This window comes from Sus scrofa, chromosome 9 (assembly GCF_000003025.6).
Source record: "Sus scrofa isolate TJ Tabasco breed Duroc chromosome 9, Sscrofa11.1, whole genome shotgun sequence".
NCBI classification, from domain to species: Eukaryota; Metazoa; Chordata; class Mammalia; order Artiodactyla; family Suidae; genus Sus; species Sus scrofa.
In genome coordinates, this window is record NC_010451.4 from 75456514 (window position 1) to 75479214 (window position 22701).

At 39.7% G+C, this 22701-nt stretch overlaps 1 protein-coding gene across 6 annotated transcripts in view; it reads left to right on the plus strand.

Moving 5' to 3' along the window:
* The window catches only part of DYNC1I1 (dynein cytoplasmic 1 intermediate chain 1), a 345865-nt gene that overhangs the window by 41851 nt on the left and 281313 nt on the right, over positions 1-22701 (plus strand). For 3 of the 6 annotated variants that reach the window (XM_021102406.1, XM_021102409.1, XM_021102407.1), the window contains exons 2-4: positions 7353-7469; positions 15434-15548; positions 18249-18339. In XM_021102406.1, the coding sequence (XP_020958065.1) occupies positions 7362-7469; positions 15434-15548; positions 18249-18339 (314 nt within the window). In that variant the 5' untranslated portion in view covers positions 7353-7361. Of the gene's footprint in view, positions 1-7352; positions 7470-15433; positions 15549-18197; positions 18340-22701 lie in introns of all 6 variants that reach the window. The other 3 variants (XM_021102404.1, XM_021102408.1, XM_021102405.1) reach the window with 1 other exon arrangement.

A 22701-nucleotide genomic window follows, 5' to 3' on the forward strand; every position in this document is an offset into this window, starting at 1 on the left:
GCAGCATACAGAGTTTCCAGGCCAGGGATCGAATTTGAGCTGGAACTGTGACCTGTGCCACAGCTGCAGCAACACCGGATCCTTAACCCACTGCCTGGGGTTGGGAATCCAACCCAGGTCCCTGGAGCTGCAGAGACACCATCAATTCTGTTGAACCCCAGTGGGAGCTCCTCCATTTTAATTTTTAACATGGTTAATGTTAATAGACATAATCCACATAAATGAAGGCTCTTTGAGGTCGCTGATGGTTTTAAGAGCATCAAGGAATGCTGAGACCAAACGTTTGAGGGCTCATCTACAGTGTAAGTAGACTGGGCCTGGGCCCCGGCTGTGAGATGGATTTTATTTAAAATTTTGTTTTCACAGTGTACTGATAGATGTACACATTTAGCACATAACCCTCCCATGCTTTCACCAGCCAGATCCCTCCTAAGGTTTCTCTCTCCCTTTTTTTTTTTTTTTTTTTTTTGTCTTTTGTCTTTTGTTGTTGTTGTTGTTGTTGTTGCTATTTCTTGGGCCGCTCCTGCGGCATATGGAGATTCCCAGGCTAGGGGTTGAATCGGAGCTGTAGCCACCGGCCTACGCCAGAGCCACAGCAACGCGGGATCCGAGCCGCGTCTGCAACCTACACCACAGCTCATGGCAACGCCGGATCGTTAACCCACTGAGCAAGGGCAGGGACCGAACCCGCAACCTCATGGTTCCTAGTCGGATTTGTTAACCACTGCGCCACGACGGGAACTCCTCTCTCCCTTTTTTTATTGACGGTGCGATACACTTGTAAAAATGGTTGTGGTCCCATTTACCCATTGGCCTCCTATCCAAGTGCAAAGAGGCAGCTATATTGCATGAGAAGCCAGGCAGGTGAAACGAGGTTGTGAAAGATCAGATTTCTTACGCAGACCTAGTGGCAGATGAAAGGTTCCATAGCTGATAGTGAAGAGCTGACAAGAGCAATTGTTTTCAGGCAGGAAAAGATAACTTGTTTCTAGGTAGGTTTTTCAATGAGTCGGGCAACAGCTGGGCAATGATTTAAACCGCCTGGGATTCAGACTTTAAGCTTAAAAATACATTTGCATATGCCAGCATCAGAAATGGAATCTCAAACTTCTGCCAATTTAGACAACTGAAAGGAAATAGAGATCTAGGTGGTTCAAAAGCTAAGCCTCGGGAGGCTCTGTTACTTGGCAGCTGTGTAAACAGAGCTAAACCCTTGGCTTCTCCTCTTTTAGACAGTTGGTTCTAAACAGGACCAAACCATCTCATGACAGTACGTGCAGAAGTGGAAATGAAGGAAGTGGGTCTCATTGTTGGGTTCAAGATAAGCCAAACTTTTTTCCTTTCTTTATGGATGTGTGTGGATGTAAGAAATATGAAGGAGATGACAGGGTTCACTGGGAAGATGCAGGGTGGGTGTGAAATGACTTTTGTTTTCCTTCCTCAGGGTCCATGTTTTTCTCTCATGTTTTCTTCCTTCCTTCCTCTCTCCGTTCTTTCCTCTATTGAGACCTGGCACCATAAGCCATTTTTTTGACAGAATAGCAGGAGTGACCCTCCCTGTAACTAGCTTCTTAACTAGAGAAGTAACCATTTCTCCATGTGCCTCTCCCTCCTTTGGGGGAAGTGGGTAAGATAGACGAGGATGCCTTATTGGGACAGCTTGATAAATAATTCCTACGTTCAGCAGAAAAATTGAGAATTTTACTACTATTAAATTAAAGGACTACATTTAATTGTTTAAAAATATCTTTTCTTTGACTCACATCTCTTTAATGCCATGCCTTCCATTTTACAACCCATTTAGGTTGAAAAGCATGCTATACCTTTAATGTATTTGCCCCTGTAACTTTTTTATATTCTATTTATTTGTATTGAGGTGTAATTGACACACTACGTTGTGTTCATTTCAGATGTGCAACATAATGATTCAATACTTGGATCCTTGTATATATCTGTTATTTTTATGAAGCTATCGTCACAAGTCTACTTTAACATCCGTCACAATACATAGTTACAGCGTTTGTTTTTCTTGGGTTGAGAATGTTTAAGATCACTTCTCTTAACAACTTTCAAATATGCAACATAGCATTATTAACTATAGTTGCGAAGCAGTGCATTATATCCCCATGACTTACTTATTTTCTCACTGGAAGTACTTTTTGACCCCCTTCACCCATTTGACCCACCCCATCCCTGCACCTGTGGATATTATCAATCTGTTCTCTGTGTCTATGAGCTTGTTTTGTTATAAATTTTTTTTTTTTTTTAAGATTTAGATCACTTGCAGTGAACTTTGATGGTTTTTGGTTATTGAATTAGTTTGGACTTCGTGATGGGGGAAAGAGTTGGCAAGGTAAAATAGTAATAGCAGTCATAGTAGTAGAAAAAAGAGGAGGGGGAGGAAGAGAGGGTAGAAAGGAGGAAGTTGAGGAGTAGAAAGAGAAGAAGGAGGAGAAAAAGAAACAGTTTTTCTTAGGTGTTAAATATCTGCCAGGCACAGTTTTAAACTCTTGACTTTACACTGATTCATTTACTTGGATGATAAGAATGGCAGTTAACTGAGGTCAGAGATGGGCTGAGACAAAAGTCAAGAGAACTAAGCCATCTGGGAGGGTGGCTAGAGATGCTCATGGTGAAACAAGGGGATGACGGGTGAAGCAGAGAAAAGGGGGGAATCAGAAGTAGGGAGATGAAAATTGAAAAAAGTTATAGGGGTTGGGCATGGGGGTATGGAGCTCAGAGTAAATGAAGTAGCTGATTCAAACTTGGAGATTTCTGTGAGCAGGTAGGGGTAATTTGGAGGACAAGAGAAGAAAGAAACAAGGTGAAGTGGGATTGTTCTTAGTAAAGCTGAGGAACTGGCAGGAGACAAGGGCTCATATGCAGACGTGGGACGGGATAGGAGACATGAATGGGGCAACTGAAGTCGGGCTGTGACATAAAAAGAATGTCTTCATAAAAAGAATGTCACTGATGGAAAGCAAATTTAGAATGTGGGCCTCTGCTCTGAGTGGAGCCGAGCAGCTGTTATAAAACTCACCCCAGAATGGATGGAGCTGCAGCGACATGGCTGTAACTGCCCCTAATCCAGGGTAGAGTGAAGCTGTAGTTGGCTGTTGGGTAGGAGAGTGGGCTGATTATCGGACCGGAGGAGGCCTACACCCAGAGGTGGATTTAATTTATCTACCTGACCCCTTTCCATTTGTAAATGAAAGAGACCGGCTTTTTATTATGTGTGTGATGTAAGAGAGTAATAATTAGCAACAGGTAGCTTTGACTCTTATTTTCTTAAGCCAAGAGCTTCAGAAGTGCTTTTGCAGTGACCCACATTAGCCCCAGGAAGCTCTGTAACTCATGTCCCCATGCTTTGCTCCTGGATTTGCTTCGTTTGACATGCAGGGAGATTTAGTGGGTTAGACTGGCAAGCCCCCCCAGGGAAAGCTATGGAGCTCAGTGCTGACACTGCATTTAGCACTGCTATTTAAGTCATTTCACTGTGTGTGAAGGCCCATTCATTTACTCTGATGTGTAAAGAACTCTTTATGAGCCATTCTCTTGAGATTTCTTATTCTCCCAGTGTCTAGTTTGGAATAGATCCAGAAATCAATTAAGTGGAAGGTGCTCTATAGCTGTCTTTTAACATTGTGTTTCTCTTACCTTTAAAAAGTGAAGTGTTGTTTGAAACATCACTACATTACATAATTTTTTTTAAGTTCCTTTGCTGTTTTTGTTGTCTATTTTTAAAGTGTTGGCTCTATGGGCCTTCTTGCTATGGTGCAACAGGATTGGCTCTCTGCAACACCAGGACTCAGGTTCTATCCCTGGCCTGGCTCAATGGGTTAAAGGATCCAGCGTTGCCACAGCTGTGGTGTACGTCACAACTGCAGCATGGATCTGATCCGTGGCCCAGGAACTCCCTATGCTGCCAGGTGGAAAAAACAAACAAACAAACAAACAAAAACTCTGTGGCTGGTAACACCAGTTTAAATGACCAACATTGTCAAATTCATCAGTTGTAAAAAGACCTTTGCCCTTTGCAGAAATGTACTGAGAATACACCTTACTTCCCACTGTTGAATAAAGTCCTTCATAAGAAAATCACGACAAATATAGGATGTTTTTATCACATGGTTTGTTCCTTAATGATCATCATATACAGTAGATACTTTTGCTGGGCTGGGAAAGGTAGATAAAAGTGGGGGAATGTGAAGGCCAGGGACACTTCTTAGAAAACACTTAAGGTTTTTCTAAGGAGTTTCCATTGACTGCTTTCAGCATAAGGTGACACACTCATTGCTCTATTAGTAATTTTTCTGATTGTAATTTCATTTTTGACAGCAGAAAGATATTGAAAATGTAGATCAGTTCTGCCCCTATTGGGGAAGAATAGGTGTAACTTCACAGATGCCTTCCAGAATTAGGTTTTAATTTTCTTCTATCAGGGTTTTTGGGAGTTCCTGCTGTGACTCTGGGTTAAGAACCTGACATAGTGTTCATGAGGATGAAGGTTCGATCCCTGGCCTTGATCAGTGGGTTAAGGATCAGGCATTGCTGTGGCTGTGGTGTAGACCAGCATCTGCATCTCCGATTCATCCCCTAGCCTGGGAACTTCCATATGTAGCAGGTGCCACCGTAAAAAGGAAAAAAAAAAAAAAAAAAGATAGCTGCTATTGAAAATTTTTGGCAAATAATATCTTAGTGGTGAAGGTTACTTTTATCAGTTCTGTGGCTTCTTTTGGGAAGAGAAAAATCAGAAGATTTAACTGCTTGGATCCCTATTCTTCTGTGTCAACCATCCGTTGGAACTAGACAGAGCAGCTTCCTTCAGGCAGGATGTTTCAGCTCTGGCTGGCCTTGGTCGCAGCTTTGTTTCCTCAGGTTGTCTAGCTGGCCCCTGTAGGACAGTGAATTTGCATCTCAGGTTTACACGATCCTTGGTAGCTGGGTGCTTTCTAGCTCCATTCTCTAGCCCCAGTCCCTACCTGGCATCTCAGCCCATCTGCAGTATTGCATCAGAAGTCCTGGTGACACATCAGTGATGACACACTGAAAGTTTTGCATTTCCTTCTTTGCTCTCTCTTCCTGATTTCACCACGATCCTCTTGACTCTCTCAAAGTTGAGTTGTCACTGAGTACTTCTCTTTTGCTGCCACATCTGAAGGCTGCCAGGAGTCACTTCTGCTCTTCTGGCTGGGTTCTCATCAGCTCACATTCCCTGCATGTTTCCGTCACTACAGTGTTCCCCTGCCAGCCCAGTGCAGGTGCGGTCACCCCAGGGAGATGTGGGCACTGGCCTCCCAGCAGCCTGCATATTTCTGGCTTTCACTCCTATCTGTTCCCCAGGCATGGACAAGAAGAGGCTTAAGCAAATTTGTATTCTGTTTTCAGCCCTCATTACACCCAGTGGAACTCACTTTTTTGTTTTCTCATCTCTACCACTTGCCTCCACATGTCCGTTCTTACCAATTACAGTTTGTATTTCTTGCCTTGGATTCATCCTTGTCTCTTGTACATGAGCAGCCTGCTGGTTTGCTCTTCCACAGGGCTTTGCATGTGTCTATCTTCCCTTCCTGTGTTAGTTCCTGACCTCATTCCATATCCAGTTCAAACTCCACCTCTTCCTCAAAGCTCACCCTCGCCTACTCCAGCAGATCGGGATTTTTCTTTTGTTCTGCATCCCCTCTCATCTCATACATTGGTGATCAGCAAAGTTTAGTAATTCAGAGCATGGTCATGCTTGAATTGAGGTTCTTCCATGTATGGACTCTGCAGTCTTAGGTCTTACCGAGTCTCCTTTATCTGAATTGTGAAAAAGGTATTCATCTTAATATTGGTCTCTGGATTGTTGTGATGAAATGCGATAGTAAATGTAGTGTCTGGCATCAGTGATCAGTGAACCAATCTCTTAGGGAACATCTCCAGCCCACCACATGCTCCCAAAGTTGAGTTATGCATTGCTTTAGGGAAAGATACTAGCTCTGCTAATCTTTGCGCTCAGATACCTGAGAGGGTGCCTAGCAGAAATTAAATACTCAACAAATTTTTGTTAAAAAATGAAGAGCATGATCACAAATGGCAGAGATGAACATGATGATAAGTGTTATAATTTCACAAATCTTTGCCATCATACCATGAGCAAGAATGTCTATAGTGGGAAAACGTCCCAACTGTGTACATTCATGTGAAAATGTCTTCCAGTCACTGCAGGTTCTTGGTTAGTGTATAAATACAATGACAGGTAGTTTGAGAATTTCTCATTGCTTTGCATTCTTTGATTCTTTTTTTTGCCTTTCCTAGCTTTGCCTCTACTTAGGGATACATTATATATTCATCATTGCTGCATACAAGTAACATGCAAATGAATAATCTTGACTTGTATAGTTCTTTTTTTTTAAACTTTATTTTAGGAATTTGGGTCAGAGGGGGTTCTTCATTTCTTAGTGTCTGTGCTTTGCTTTCTTAGTTTCCAGTTGGGAGCCCAAAGGAGACAAATATAATCATTGGTGCTTGGTGAGAGTCTTCTCCAAACTCATTTTATTTGAAATATCTGGTACCAGCACCACTAGGAGTATCATTGCCATTAATATTAAAAATATCATTCAGATAAATTTTCCTAAGAACCTGTCATGGTGTTATCCCCTAATTCATGTATTCACAAATATCTTTTCCTTTGAAAAGGGAAACTGCCAAGATAAGCAATAGTGCCTTCAGTATGCAAATGAAAAATTCATAGAAATGGGGTTGTACTGGAGATGAAATTAATTGTGACAGTTCAGGAGGAATTTTACAGAAAAAGAAGATTAACATTTTAGGTCATCAGTGGCTGTCTTCTCTGATGCATATAATATTAAGCAAAATGAAATCTCCATGTGCCCAGGCTCACCAAAGGAATGTTTATTGAGCCCATAGAAATGTGAGCAGGGCTTGTCTCAGAGAGTTTATGACAGCCTATTTTCTTTTCTTAGTGTGAGAATGAATTGGTCCATCGTTGTCTAAATTGGAAGTCATAATGATGGTTCTTTTTTGATTCTTATTTGTTTTTTGTTTATTTGGTAAGAAACTTGTGCAGAAAATGTGTTACTTATTCTGGAGCAAGTTATTCTGCTATTCTTCAGACCAGAATAGATTATAACATTCTATTTTTTCAAATATGTATGTGTATATAAAAGATTTTATATAGAAAGAGATCAGATCTAACTTATTTCTTTGATTCTTCAACATAGGCTGAGGTATACAATCTGTTATTGCCCTCAAGTCATATTTTCAAGTTGGATTTCCTTTTGAATGATTTTTGCATCGTAATAGAGAAAAGTTATGTGCATGTATTCACGTTTTTTTTCTTTTCCTCCAAGGAAGCCAGCATGTCTGACAAAAGTGACTTAAAAGCTGAGCTAGAGCGCAAGAAACAGCGCTTAGCACAGATAAGAGAAGAGAAGAAACGGAAGGAAGAGGAGAGGAAAAAGAAAGAAGTAAGTACTGTACATGGGGTGTCATGGGGAAAAGGGAAATCACTTGATTCCGAGGGGCTGGTCAAAGAAGACCCTCCCAAAGAATGCTTTTGCAATGCCTGAATAAAATGAGTGGTGTCTGCATACTCAGAATAGTAAGGCCATTGCCCTCTGCTCAGTACTGCTATACCACCTAAATGGTAGATAGATAGCATTTGGTCCAGAGGTCCCCAGACCCCAGGTTTACTCGAGACCTAACAAGAACCCTGAAAGTGGCTTATGATATCTCTGTTGTTGAAAGTTCCTTGACCTCTCTCTCAGTTGCCTGTCCTTAATTTAGGAAGAGCAGTGTGTTTATTTTGTCCATTCACAAGGATTAAAAAAGTTAACCTTATAAAGCACTTACCAATACCTAGGATATAGTTAACTACTTAATTAGTGTTACTGTCAAGGGAAGATTTAAAAAAAAAAAACAAAACAAAAAACTACTGGCCAGAGTGTTTTAGCAGAAAAATAAAAGATGATGCCTGTGGATTACCATGATTTCCTTAAGTATATATAATTTTCAGGGTAAGTAGGAATCCTAGGTCTGGTAAAGGGAAAACTGCATTTTTTTCCCTTGGCTAGAGGATGGCTAGAATAGTATACCCTGCTCCATGGACGTAGAATTACGAAATGTTAAATCTAGAAGATATTTTAGAGATCTTCCATTGAGGCTCCTCTTCATGCTAACAAAGGAGCAGAAACCCAGATGAGAAGTGTAGCTCTTCTGCCTGCTAGACCCGGAATCCAGGACTCTTGATTCCTAAGTCAGTGCCTTGCTGCTATGCCATGTTTTGGGTTTTTTAAAAATTATTATTCCTTATCTCAATCCAATGAATAGTTTATTTTTAATTCTCCCACTTGCTGCGGCCATGTAGAAATGGCCTACATATTCTACAAAAACCAGATGCCACAGATATTTTTGAGCAGCTTTCTAAGAAGGAAACTTCTTAGAGTGTGATATCCTTGTACGTAGAGAAACCAGAGTTACTTCTCAGAGTTTTTCTTTAAGGAGAAAGAGAATGTATTTGGATGCGTTACAATTCAAGTGCTGTCTCGTACTCTAGGGCTGGGAGACCAAGGTAAAATGATTTATAACAATTATTTTCCAACAAAGTAAAACATGATTGCAGTTGCACTCTAGCCTTCTGGCATCTTGCATCCCCTGGTACCATTACACTTTGATTGATGCCATAGTTTATTTGTCCTTGACAGTGAGCACAATGTTTTTCCTTCCGAGATCTTTGCTGTTATATATGCAGTCTTGAGTGAAGCAGAGGTGAGAATTGACAAGGAATGGCTATTCATTTCCATGCAAAGCCAAAAAAAGCATTAAGTTATTATGCTCCCTCTCCTTCAAATGTCAACACTTACTATAGTTTTAAAGCACCTGTTATCCTTTACTAATAACCAGTTTCCTTTTAAACTGACATTCTAATATCCAACTTGAATTCCATAGAATTACCACAAAATGTGAAGTGATATGGGAAATCTGGCTCCAAATTATGCTGTCTGCTTCATCTTTGTCATTTTACACATTTTGGGGGGAAATTACAGGCAAACAAGGCTGATCGAAACAGGCCACCCTTTTTGTTTCTACGTCAGCTTTGCCTGATGGAGATTAAGCTTGTTACCCAGCAGACAGAGCCCTGGCAGATGGGGGGTGGCAGGTAGTGGGGAAATGTGGAACGCCTGGACTCCAGGCATTCCTGGGCTTCTACCTAGTTCTGGAATTGAAGCCACATCATCTTAGCTTCCTCATTTCTAAATTGACAGGGAGATTTGAAGCCTGTGATAGCCTGACTCTGCTCCATGATTTCCTGTGGCAATTCAGAGTCCCAGTCTCCACTCCCCCAAGTTGCTGGTTGGAAATACCTAATAGGGCCAGATTTGGGGATCCATTGAACTACATCGTCTTTAGGGTCTGTCGTGGCTTTCATGCCTGTCCCTCCACAGCCCATCTTCCCCTCAAAAGATCTTTCCTTGGGTCAGACTGTGACGACCTGGTTTGTTTTGAGAAGCCACTGCTATTAAGACAGAAGGCAGTAGAGCTCAGTGCTTGCACACAGAGGCTTTCAAGTTGACTGTGGCTAGGAAACCTGGCTCTGCCTTTCACGGGATGGGCTTGAGGGCTTCTGGGACCTCCCGGAACCTCCTTCCCTTTTTTAAAATGGGGAGAAGAATGCGTCCTTCCTCATGGAGTTCTGTGAGGAGTGAGAGATGCAGAGGATCTGGGGGGGAAGAAACAGCTGTTACTCTGCTGGTGTGATGGGCCCTGAATGGGGTCTGTAGAACAGCTGCTTTTGTTCATCAGGATCATTGCGGCTGAGGCCATTTTTCAAAAATGTCCCATTATCAGAAAGGTCTTATGATTCAGGGCTCCTGGTTTCCAGGGATTATAGCATTTTGAGGTTGAAAGAAACCTGGAAGTCATCTATTCTGATTTTTCTTCTCAAATGCTCTCAGGACCCCAGACTCAGGAAGGACCCCTCCCCCTCCCCCTTGCAGGCTGTTTTCCAAACCAGAAACCTGGAGTCATTCTTTCACCACCAGTTCTTCAGCTAACGTTGATCATGGATCCTGCGCAGACATAATGGCGGCTCTTCCCTTCCCCTCCATTTCCTTTCTCCCTACATCCACATTCCAGCCAGGCTCAGCTACTTGCATTTCGACTTATGGGCCACGCCTTCTCTTCCCTCTGCTTTGGCTGTTCTGTTAACCACATGTCTTTCGGTTGTCCTCCCAGATATCCAGAAGGCCTTCTCTAATACCTTTCTCCACTCGTGACTGAGTTAGCCCTGTACCCTGTATCAAATTATTGAGCACCACTTGCCTGTTCATTTGTCTTTCTCTCCTAATAGAGCACAGGCTTTGGGGGGCACGGTTGTGTTTTTTCTTCCCTGAGTCAATGTCCAGCACAGACCCTGCCACCATAGTAGGCCTTTAATAAAGGGTTTTAGAATTAATGAATGAATGAGCCAACACCTAGACTAGTTAGGGCAGGTCTGAGCTGCTGCTCATAGACATTCTTTCCGAGCATCTGAAATTCTTTTCTGCAAGTTTCTGTGGAAGCTTCAGACCCTGAGTCTGTGGGATGCTCCAGTTACCTGGCTGCTGTCATTGACTCTTGAGTTTAAGATTTTGTGGTTTTTTTGGTCGTTGTTGTTGTCTTTTCTAGGGCCGCTCCCTCGGCATATGGAGATTCCCAGGCTAGGGGTTTAATCGGAGCTGTAGCCACCAGCCTACACCAGAGCCACAGCAACTCGGGATCTGAGCCATATCTGCAACCTACACCATAGCTCACGGCAACGCTGGATCCTGAGCAAGGCCAGGGGTCGAACCCACAACCTCATGGTCCCTAGTCAGATTTGTTAACCACTGCACTGATGGGAACTCCAGATTTTGTAGTTTTTGTGTTGTTTGTAAAAATAGCCTTAAGCGTATAAGTTTGATTTTTTTCCAACTTTCTTTAGGTTTATATTTTCAGTAAAACAAATTTGGAATAAAAAGAAAACAAAATGCTCCTTAATGCTAATCTGAGGGACTGGTTTTCTTGCCAGGACTGAAACCTAGTGTGAATTGGGCCCACCCAGGTCAATTGTCTCCACAGACTCCAGAAAACTGTGTATATGTATAAAATTACCACTCTCTGAATCTTTGGATGTCAGCTGCTTTCTTGGTTTTGGATGGCTGATTTTAAAATAAATATAGTGGCCGCCATTTAAGATACAAAGACAATTTCATGAAAAGTTGGCTTAAATTCGATAAGGTGTGTACTTAATGGGGCCACCCTGAAATTTTGTCCTGTCCTCGGCCTTCTGCCGAATTGCTGCAAGGTAGATGGACAGAGGTTTCCTGGCCTGTCCTCACTTGTTCCTCTAACAATCATGGAGCTATCTTTGGAAAAGTGACTGACAATTCTCAGCTGACAAATTTACTTTCTTCGTTTATCCTCTTTGGGTCTCAGCTGTGATGACTCACCACAAACAGAAATACCATTTGCTGGAAAAGACACCTAGCATATTTTATGTTACTAGTATGCAAAAATCACTCCCTATTGAATCATTAAAATGTATCAGGACTTTATAGTATTTACATGGAAAAAAAAAAAGCAAAGATTTCAGGATTAAGGCACTTGGTATATAACTGCCTTGGAGGAAGTAACACATTGTTTAGATAAGATGCTAATGGATAACAGTTAGGAACTGCCTTTATTTTCAGTAAGCCCATTACCTAACTTGGCATTTTTCTTGGTTAACTTTGAGTGTTGGTATCCTTCCTAGGTTTCTGTTGGGTCTAGATAGACATTTATCCTTACTAATATATATCAATATATTGTCTGTTTACTTAATTCTTAAATTAAAAAAGGCATAAGGGGCTCAGTGGGTTAAGGACCCCATGTTGTCTCCAAGAGGGTGTGGGTTCAATCCCTGGCCTCGCTCAGTGGATTAAGGGTCTGGCATGGCTGCAAGCTTTGGCATAGGTTGCAGATGTGGCTCAGATCTGGTGTTGCAGTGGCTGTGGTATTAAGCCTGTAGCTGCAGCTCTGATTCGACTCCTGGCCTGGGAACTTCCGTATGTGGAGAGTATGGCTGGAAAAAAAAAAAAAAAAAAAAAAAAAAAAAAAAAAAAAAAGAAAAGAAAAGAAAAAAGAAGAAAAAAAAAAAAAGGCAGAAGACAGAATGAACTGTAAAGGGACCTTGTGTTGTGGGAGTGACATTTTGGAGGTGGAATTGGGGGGTGCTATTTTTGCACAATGTCTGGCCATGCATGTTGACATGTGGTTTACACTCCAGTGTGTTTCTTAAATGCTTAATGATTAAAGTTAGAGTAAACTGAAAGAAAAAGATTCTGTGCTTTTCTGCATAGGACATGCGTGACAAAAAGTTATAGATAAAATGCCCTAAGTTTATTCAAAAGGAAAAGATTAGATCTTTTTCTGTTCATTCTATATAAGCTCCCTTAGAACTTCTCAGGTTCATTAGCACTGGCATTCTTTTCCTTAAATAAATTTTTGTTGAAAGGATAAGGGAAGGTTAAAGATTTTGTTGTTGTTGCTGTTGCTAAAATGTAGAATTGGCTTTGTTATTAGCAGTGGGTCACTGGAAATTTGGATGACTTCTTTTAACAGTGGTGTTGGGAAGAAGCTTCCTGAATGGGGAATAAATAGTTGGTGGAAACGGACGTGAATGGTGTATAATTCTTAGATTCTGTAGCTGTAGAATAATAATTACCAAACGAAGAATATTCATTCATTCAATACCTTTTTTTTTTTTTTTTGGTCTTTTTAGGGCCATGCCTATGGCACATGAAAGTTCCCGAGCTAGGGCCTATGGCACAGCCACATCAACACCAGATCAGAGCCTCATCTGCGACTTATGCCCCAGCTTTCGGCAACACCAGATCCTTAACCCACCGAGTGAGGCCAGGGATTGAAACCTCGTGGATACTAGTTGGGTTCTTAACCTGCTGAGCCACAACGGGAACTGCTCAACACATTTTTTAATTGAGCATCTACTCTGTGTCAGTCCTTATCTAGATGTGAGGATATATTGGTGAACAAAATAAACACATGTCTGTTCTCAGTAAAGCTGACAGTATAGTTGTGGCTTAACTCTTAGATGTAAAACCATACTATTCCACATTGGCTTCCTGAGGTGAATTTTGCTTATCTTAGTTTTTTCATTTGTATTTCAGTATTGGCAATGGTAAATCCCTTCGCTTTCATTTGCCCCCCTCCCCTTCCTTTGATTCTTCTTTTAACTTTATAATAGGTGAATGTTGAGATAGATCTTCACTCTGCAAGGTACTTTTTCTTACCTTCACTCCGTCTTTGCCTCTGTTGCATGCATAAACTTTGAGACTTGCTCGTTTAAATGTTAAAATCAGGAAAGAATGTGAAATTTGACATCTTCAAAGGTTAAATTGTCATTTCAGAATTTGGGGTTTCAGGAGAGTGCGTGAATCTTCTAGTATCCTCTTTAGCCCTTATCAACTCCCATAATGGCAGTTTTCCCTCTGGTGACAGATAAACTTCACACATATGAGTGCCTCTTAAGCCTGAGGCAAGAAAAGAGAGAAGCAACAAGCCCAGTACTACATGCAGAGATGCATTTTGCTTATAATGGGGGTGTAGGTTACCATTTGAGAGTCAGTCAGAGTTGCTTGAACTCTTTCTGCTTTAGATGCCATGATGGAAATTAAGCTTCACTACTAGGAAGTGTACTTTGCACTCCTGAAAGACGTAATGTGTGTGTTAAGGGAGCCCAACTTGCCCCTCAGGAGGAAGATGTGTCTGATAACTGGATAATTGGCTTTTGACAAGCTCTAAAGCAGTTTCACTCCTATAAACTCTTAAAGCTTTGTCCTCAGGTAGCTGCACATCAAATAAGATGCTGTTACATTTCAGATGTCAGGCAGATGCCTTAGGTAGTCATTGTGTTATGAAAATGAAAAGAGACCTGAATATTTAACTCCCCCAGAATTCCATCACTGACCTTCTTTAACCTGTATTTTTTTTTTCTTTTGTCTTTTTAGGGCTGCACCTGAGGCATATGGAGGTTCCAAATCTAGGGGTGGTTCCAAATCTAGGGGTGGAATAAGAGCTGAAGCCACTGGCCTATACCACAGCCACAGCAATGTAACATCTGAGCCAGGTCTGAGACCTACACGACAGCTCCCGGCAATGCCAGATCCTTAACCCACTGAGTGAGGCCAGGGATCAAACCTGTGTCCTCATGGATGCTAGTTGGGTTTACTAACTGCAGAGCCATGTTGGGAACTCCTAACCTGTATTTTTTAAGTGATTTTTTATTTTTTCTATTATAGTTGGTTTACAGTGTTCCATCAGTTTCTGCTGTATAGCAAAGTGACCCAGTCACCACACACACACACACACACACACACACACACACACACACACACACACACACACACACATTCTTTTTCTCACATTATTCTGTATTTTGACTTGTCACTATCGTATAAAAAGACAAGCTGGGCATAGGATCTGATTATAAGGGGCTCTCACAAGATGCGTCTTTAAGCCAGAACTTGGGCAAAGACCATCTCTCTCCTAAATGTTTTTTTTTGTTTGTTTGTTTTATATTTTCCTACACGACAACTCAAATCTCCTTTGAGTTAATATGTATAATATAAACCTATGAAAATCAGAATTAAGCAACAGTACTTGGAGTTCCTGCTGAGACACAGTGGGTCAGTGATTCAGCTTGTCCCTGTAGAGGTGCTGGTTCGATCCCCAGCCTGGTCCAGTGGTTAAGGATCCAGCGTTGCTGCAGCTGCAGCTTGGGGTTGATCCCTGGCCTGGAACTTCCATATGCTGCAGGTGCAGCCAAAAAAATAAAAGTAACAATACTTCAATGAGTATTCTTCACAGGCCTTAATAACCACTTTACCCTGGTTTATTTAAACCATGGTAAACTTAGATTACTGAAACAATGGTATATTTTACAGTTACAACTTTTCATAACTGATTTTACTTTTTAGCCAGATCCCAATAATTCCATGTTTGCATAATCCTGAATGTGGGCCATGAATATTACAAACGCACACTCATTAAGAACTGATAATAGGTCTTCCTAGAAGGGACAAGGGGATCTACAAAAAACAATTTTTTAAAAAAATCCATATCCCAGTTAGAAATGATTTGCCTTGATTTTTTTTCCCCTCAAAACTGAGTGAGAAAAACTCTCATACCATGTGACAGAGGGAAGAAACCTTCCACCAAAAGAGAAACCACTGGGTTAGTAAGTAGTAAATGGAGTATTTACACTGTTTTTTCCTCCTTTATACACATGATTCAAACTCTTTGGGGCTTTTGCCTGGTTTTTGCTGCCATGAATTTACCATTTTCCATTTCAGGCAGAAAAAGCATACCTTTAGTTCTGTTACTCCCTTTTCTTACTGGCATCTACTTTTTATAGGCTGATATGCAGCAGAAGAAAGAGCCAGTTCAGGATGACTCTGACCTGGATCGCAAACGCCGAGAGACGGAGGCTCTACTGCAAAGCATCGGGATATCGCCTGAGCCCCCTCTAGGTACTTAAAAGTGCTTAGTGCTGCAATTTCCTCAGATTTGATTTGCGTGGGATATACCATGTCCAGCGCTGACTGTTCTTTTATGTCTTTTTGTTTTGTTTTGTTTTATTTAAGAAATGCTTTGGCTTATGGCTCGGGCGTATTTATTTGGAATTGAGGGGGCTGGAAGGAGGTGGGAGGACAGGTTGTAGAGTTGTAAACAGTTTGCACCTTATTGGCTGATTCCATGGTCAGCTTTCTCCACTGTGTTAGAGTTTTTCCTGCTTGTTATATGGTAAATACAAGAGATCTTGAAATTAAAAAAAATTTTTTTTCTTCATTTCTATTGCTGAATTCCAGCCTCTCTCTGCCAATCTAAATACTGTGAATCTGGTTATGAATTTCATAACCACCACAGGCATAGAGTTATTTCATGATGAAAATAGAATAGTCAGTGGGAAATTTGAAGGAAAACTTAAAATAGTGACAGATTAGCAGCTAATGAACAAGTTTAAATCTCTTGGACTCTGCTGTATATCTTGGTTTCATTGCTAATCAGCATTTTTACTGCAGCATCCCTCTTCCAACTCATTCATTCCTGGTTTATTATCCACCATCTCATTTTATCACTAGGGTATGGGTATTGAACTATTTGTTTTGTGTTGAAGGTAACTTGTACATAATATGTTTATTCTGTTTCTTAACTATATCGCTCATGTGATAAGTTATTTTATTTTCTTTATTCATTTGCTTTCCATACACTTCAGAATAATCCTAGGGTGTCTGTAAAACTCTATGATATCCAGTATAGTGCCAAAAATTTAAAAATAATACATATAAAGAATTACAGTATCAGATCTCCTTTTATAAATGATTTGTCTTTTAATTCCATCATTGGCTTTTATATTACATTTTCATTTATTTCCATAGACATTTAAATTAACAAAAATTATCCCATGTACAACAAAATAGCCAGGGCTTATATCAATATAAATAAGAAAAAGAGTAATATATAATGATACTACAAATTATCAAGTCTTGCTGGATATAATTTAATACATACACACAAAACTAAAACACAATGAAAAAGCATTTTGTACTCAATCTCAATTTGTAGTAGGTAAAATTATATGTCTAATAATGATATAATAATCCTTAATAAGATGTTGAATATTTTGTTAGCTTCTTTGTGGTATGGAAGATGTAACCTATGGGATATCTGAGTGAGGGACCTTCTTTGAGAAGCTGACAAACTTTTTACCACTTAGTTGGCATGTGCTATATATTAGACACTTGGCAGTTATATTTGGTCCTCAAAATAGCTTTGAAGTTCTGCTGCAGTGTAGACACCAGTTAAACACAGCAGTAGAATGTCTGTTCTCCCCTAACCTGCATAAAGCCAACAATTAAACCATAATAACAAATTGAACATCCCTAAACCATGACCAAATTCTGAATTATCTCTGCATCCCTGCCAGGGGCCTTGGCAAGGGTAGACCCCATTTTCAGTTTTCATCCATCTCTCCAACTCACCCTCTGACTTATTATAGAGGGTAATCATTGAATTAATTGTGGGACCACATGAAAATTCCTAGCTTCTTGACAGATCTGCCATTGTGTTATAGGATTTGGACGAAATAGTTAAACCCTTTACCCTATTAAATAAATAAAAGGAAATTGCACATGATTGAAACCAAATGGGAATCTACATTTAAGTATTGACGTTTCTTTCTGCCCATATGGCTTCTTTGGCATGTGAGATATTGAGAAGCCTTTCTCATCTGGCCTGGAGCCACCTTGCCTATTTGGTGCTGCTTCTCTCTGAAGGACATTTGGCTCATATCTGAAGGAGAGAGAGAAAAAATACATTTGCATTTCCTTTAGTTTTTCACCTTGTATTATTCTTGCTCTCAGACTTTCAGCCTGACCTTGATCTTTGAACTTGTTTCTCCTGTCTGCAGAATGACAGTTTTCTTATATGCCCATGGCAGTGCTTTCTAGAGCTGCTGGAGGCAAAGGAACACAGTCCCCCAACACAGTAAACAGTACAGTGTGATGGAACTATTAATTAAGTGTAAAAATAAAGCAGCCTGGCATTTTCCTTTGTTTTGAAAGAGATTTTTAAATTACCAGGTTCAGCATTGACCCTTTCTCTGTCTGTCGCTTAGTGCCTCATAGCAAATGCAGCTAATACTCCAAGGACAATAGATTTCCCCCTAGTTGCAGACGTTTCTGACTCTCCTTTTGACCATTTAAAATTGTTCAGAGTCACTTATTTCATAATCTTTTAAAGTTTTATAGACACCTCATTTTATTTTTTAATAGGTCACATCTATACTAACAAAATAAAGTGGAGAATTAGAATTATCTGGATAGTTCAGGCTAGAGAGATATTTGACTTGAATTATCTGGATAACTCTTTTGATTCTCCATTTTACTTTGTTAAGGTGGACATGGCCTTAGAATCCCTAAGTTAATTCTGTCTAAATTCATTTCAAATTTTAATTTCCAAAATATGAAAAATTCACTTGACTTTCTTCCTTTTCTTTTCTTTTCTTTCCTTTTTTTTTTTTTTTTTTTTTCCTTATCCCATCTCAACCTCTCCTGGCCATACAACCATTTTAATTTGGGCCCATTTGTTTTGATTTATCTGACACTGCTCTTCCCCAGTGCAGTCGCTGCATTTTTTAACATGGGATACCTGTTATTTTCATTATTTAGTCCCAACCCCTATGTCTCCCTCCTCGAAATCAGTGAGCACTCCCAGTGAAGCTGGAAGCCAAGACTCAGGTGACCTGGGACCATTAACAAGGTAAGAATTATCCAGAGGCCATGGTGGGATGTCAATAATACCAAAAAAAAAAAAAAAAAAAAAAAAAAAACCAACAAAAAACCAAAAACCAAAGGTCCGAAAACCATTCCATTCCGTTGTACACTGTTAAATGTGCATGCATCTTCACGTATCAGTCATTTTATGTTTGCATTTATAGTGGCTTCTATTTTTGATGACATAGAAAGGATGAACTTATCCATCTGTCAGTGGGCTAATTTAGCACCATGTGTCTTGTTTGGCAAACACAAGCGTGTCCATTAGCTTAGGCCTAAAAGAAAGCAGGGAAGGATAAAAAAAAATGGAATCTATATCTAGCTTCTCATTATTCGGCTTTGTGGTTTAGTTTCCATGGGAATCTTTGTGCCTAGAACCCTGAGATGTTCTAACCCTAAATTAAATTTTTCAAACATCTTGTTCATTTGCTTAATAGAATTGTCTAGTTTGAGAATTTGGTCCCCAAAGTGTTTTTATTACTACTAATTACAAGGATTGACTGATGGTTTTGTCAATTACCAATTTTTATTAAGCTAAGTATACTCAAAGATTATGGAACCAATGTCTGAAATTCTCTCATTTGACCATGAAAGGACATCACAAAGGTAAAGACGTGAAGAGAGAAAGGAGGAGTATCATTCAAATGCATGGAGTCCTGATGACTTTCTTAGTCCAGTTCCCTTCAGCCGATTCCCACAGGCAGGTCATAGAATGAGGTGGGGGTGGAGGCTGTGGCAGCTGGTCAGTAAGCGCCCGCTTTATAAAGGTTGGAGGGTCTCCTCAGAGCTCAGGCTGGTTGAGCTCTGGTGGGAACATGGACCCAGTTTTTCCACATCTTTCAATTTTTTATGAGAAACTAAAAATTCAAGTATTTATGCAGTAGTCTCTTAAATGTTAATGAAATGGAAGTTGAAAGTAGTTGTGGGCTAGAGTTGGCTCTTAAGCTGGCAGTTTGTGAACTTTGTCTTTGACTCCTAATTTTTAAACAGTCATAGCACATTTTAATAAAGTTTCAAATCGAAGAACAGAAGTCCCCTTCTGGTGCAGTGGGTTAGGAACCCAGTGCTGTCACTGCAGCGTCTTGGGTCACTGCTATGGCATGGGTTCTGTCTCTGGCCTGGGAACTTCTATGTGCCATGGGTGGGGCCAAAACAAACAAACAAACAAACAAAGTCATTCACAGCACCACCATTCTAACAGACCAGCCTTTGTCAATGTACCTTCCAATCCTTGTCTACCTGTGTACATATTTTGCTACCAGGTATATCGCTAGAGAAGAATATACAGTTTTGCATTTTTTTCTCTTTTCACTTAACACATCACATTATCATACACATTATCTTCTGGAATTCTGTTATTTCCAGAAAAGCCTAGGTGATTTCGATAGAGAAAAAGATGGAAATAATAGCATTAGCCTGAGCTGTAGGGTCCCCCCCCCTCCAATTTCTGAAACCAACGTAATTAAGACTGTTATCTCATTATCTCACCAATGTCTGTCTTTTGCTGTGCTTCAGACCAGAGTGTTTTGTTTTGATAAGGCTTTTTGAAACCAGTGGACACTGCTTCCAATTTGAGAAAAGTGCAGGTAGAGGCTTTTGTGGGCACCAGGCTGGTTTATGATTGCACATGGCCATTGTGACTTGGGGTAGCGCATGTCTTCTCTCATCTTTTGCTTTGAACACTTCAAAAGGTCTTAGAGAGGGGAAAAGTAATAATAGCACAGTTATATAAGATCTAACATTTATACAAGAGCTGGCACAATACAATCACATTCCTTAGGGGTCCGTTGGCCTGTAATTAAGTTAATATATTTGCCTATTTTTGTACAGCGATGGTGATGTGTCAGTGATGCTTAGTGTCAAGGGGTGCAGTTGGCACATAAAATACAATTAATGACTTCATAGTTGATGAGCCCTTTTGAAAACTTCTAGAGAAAGCTGACCCATGCTGTTAGTACTCTGGGGGCAACAGCAGTTATTCCTTCTGAGAGAACATCATTCTTTCTGTGAACTTTTCTTATGTGATTTTTTTAACTTCATCACTTTGCTGTCTATTCCCACCCCACACAAACCCCACAAACCCCAATGAGCTCGTTATAGGAACTTTCTGGCAAGAGCAGGCAACTAGAAGTCAATGAGTGAATTCCTTGCTAAGTGCAGGTTTCATAGGAATGTAAGGAAATGGGCATTAAGGAAATTGTGATTTTCAGAAAAACTGAGCACAAAGTTGGCTTGAGGAGAAGGCATTAGGAATAGCTTAGTAAATCCTGCCCTTGTCTTGACCTTAGGAACATTCCATACAAGTTTATGTTTTTGCTTCCACAAAGTAGATATGAGAGTGAAATTTCAGAAGAATGTTATATTTCTGTTTTTAAAATTCCACTTGGAATGTCTTTTTTCTGTAGAAGAGATGTCTTTGAAAACAGTTACGATTAACTGTAACACTTCATAAAACATGAGACTGAGAAAAGAGCTTGGTAGTTCCTAAGAATATAACTCTGTAGTCATAAATTTGCATATTTGTGTAGAATTTGGACTTTTTGAAAAATGGAAAATCTTTTAGAAAATAACTTAGGAATCAAGGTAGCACATCTGGTTCTACCTAAAAGTGCACATAAATTTTCTGTCCAAGATTTCAAACTCAAACTACAGTTTGCTTTGCAGAGCCAAAATTGGCAAACCTTTCTTATATAAGCCCTGTAAGTGGTTAATTTGCAAATTGGCACACTTAATATACTCTATCATAAAGAAAAGGATAAAATAGTGCTTCAAAATATCAAGTATAACAAAAGTATCTTTTTTAAGAGCAGTTGAGTAAATTTTCTGAAATGAGTGAGCAGAGTAGAAATATTTATTAATTTTTCAATTATACTGGTATGATTTAATTTTTAAATTTATAGTGCCATAATTTGTGTTCCAATTTCTGCTTCTGTCATTATGGCCTGCTTCTCACTTAGCAATTGGTATTTATGGTATTTTATCTTTCTCTTAATTAGTCTTGGGTAGAACCAATTCATCTTTGCTTATTTAATCGCATTGGACAAAGAACAAGCTCATGGTTTCAAAAAAATCAACTTTATTAATAAAAAATTTGAAAGACTAGTTTCACAGATAAATGTAGATAAAAAAACTTAAACATACTATATGCAATAGGAATCGAACATAGTATTAGAGGGATATGGTGTTATGCTTAATTAAGATTGATTAAAAAGTTCAAGGACATTTTAGTATATGAAAATATGTTATCATAATTCAGCATATAAAAAGGTCCAAGAGGGAAAAATAAATATTGCAGTGTATACTGAAATGGTACTTGCAAAATTTAAACATCTCTTCGTGTATTTTAAAATTTGGTAACCTAGGAATAGAAATGCCTTTCCCAATATGATAAAGAATATTAATTTCAAACAGACAGTTTATATCTTTCACACATGAGAGTGAAGCATTAGCACTTTATTAAGTTTTTAAAGAAGAATGACTTATGTTTAGTTGAAGACATGTCTGTCTTCCTCAGGAAATGACAGGTTCCTGGAAAGCAGGGTGTAAGTGCTATTTGTGGTTGTATCCTAGAGTAGGTATTTGTTAAATGTTTTTTTGAGTGAATCAGTGTCATCCTATTTTCTAAAATGAGGGCACTGAGGCACAGAGAGAATAATTTTCTCAAGTTCAAATAGAACACAGCTATAGCGCTGTTTGTTAACCAGGGCAGGTTGATACAAGTTTTCACAGTCTGTACCTCAACCCTACATTATCTCTAACAAGAACTGATATAAGTGATACATAACCTACTCCATGAAGTTATTTTGATTAAACAAATTAATATCTGTATAGCACTTGTAAAGGAATCTGGTGTGTATTAAGTATATGTGAGTTAGCTATTACTGTTATTTTTTTTTCATACCTTGTGTTAGCACAACCCTTCATCCCTAACCTTCAGATATTCAACCAGAAATGACTCTAAGTGATCATAGTTCAGCCCACAGTTGTTCTTTTTATTCAGATGAATGGCTGACAAAAGGCTTTGCACTAGGGCTCTTCTCATGTTTGGCTGAGATTCTTAGGCTTCCCAGTGACAAACTAAATTAGAGGCCCTCCTGGCCTGCAGAAACTAAGCAAGTGTATGGACTTAAAATTCACTCTGCACCAGGACATAGGCTACACCTTGTCCAAAACCTGATTCAAGAAAAACACTTTCAAAATGATTTTGAAGATAAAATATGTCTCAGTATGATAACTCATCACTCAGTGTGATAAAATGTGCAAACACTTATTACAATAACACCAATCCCATAACATCCTTAACAAAGTAGAGGGGCGATTATTGATGTTTATCTTTTGTGACAAATGG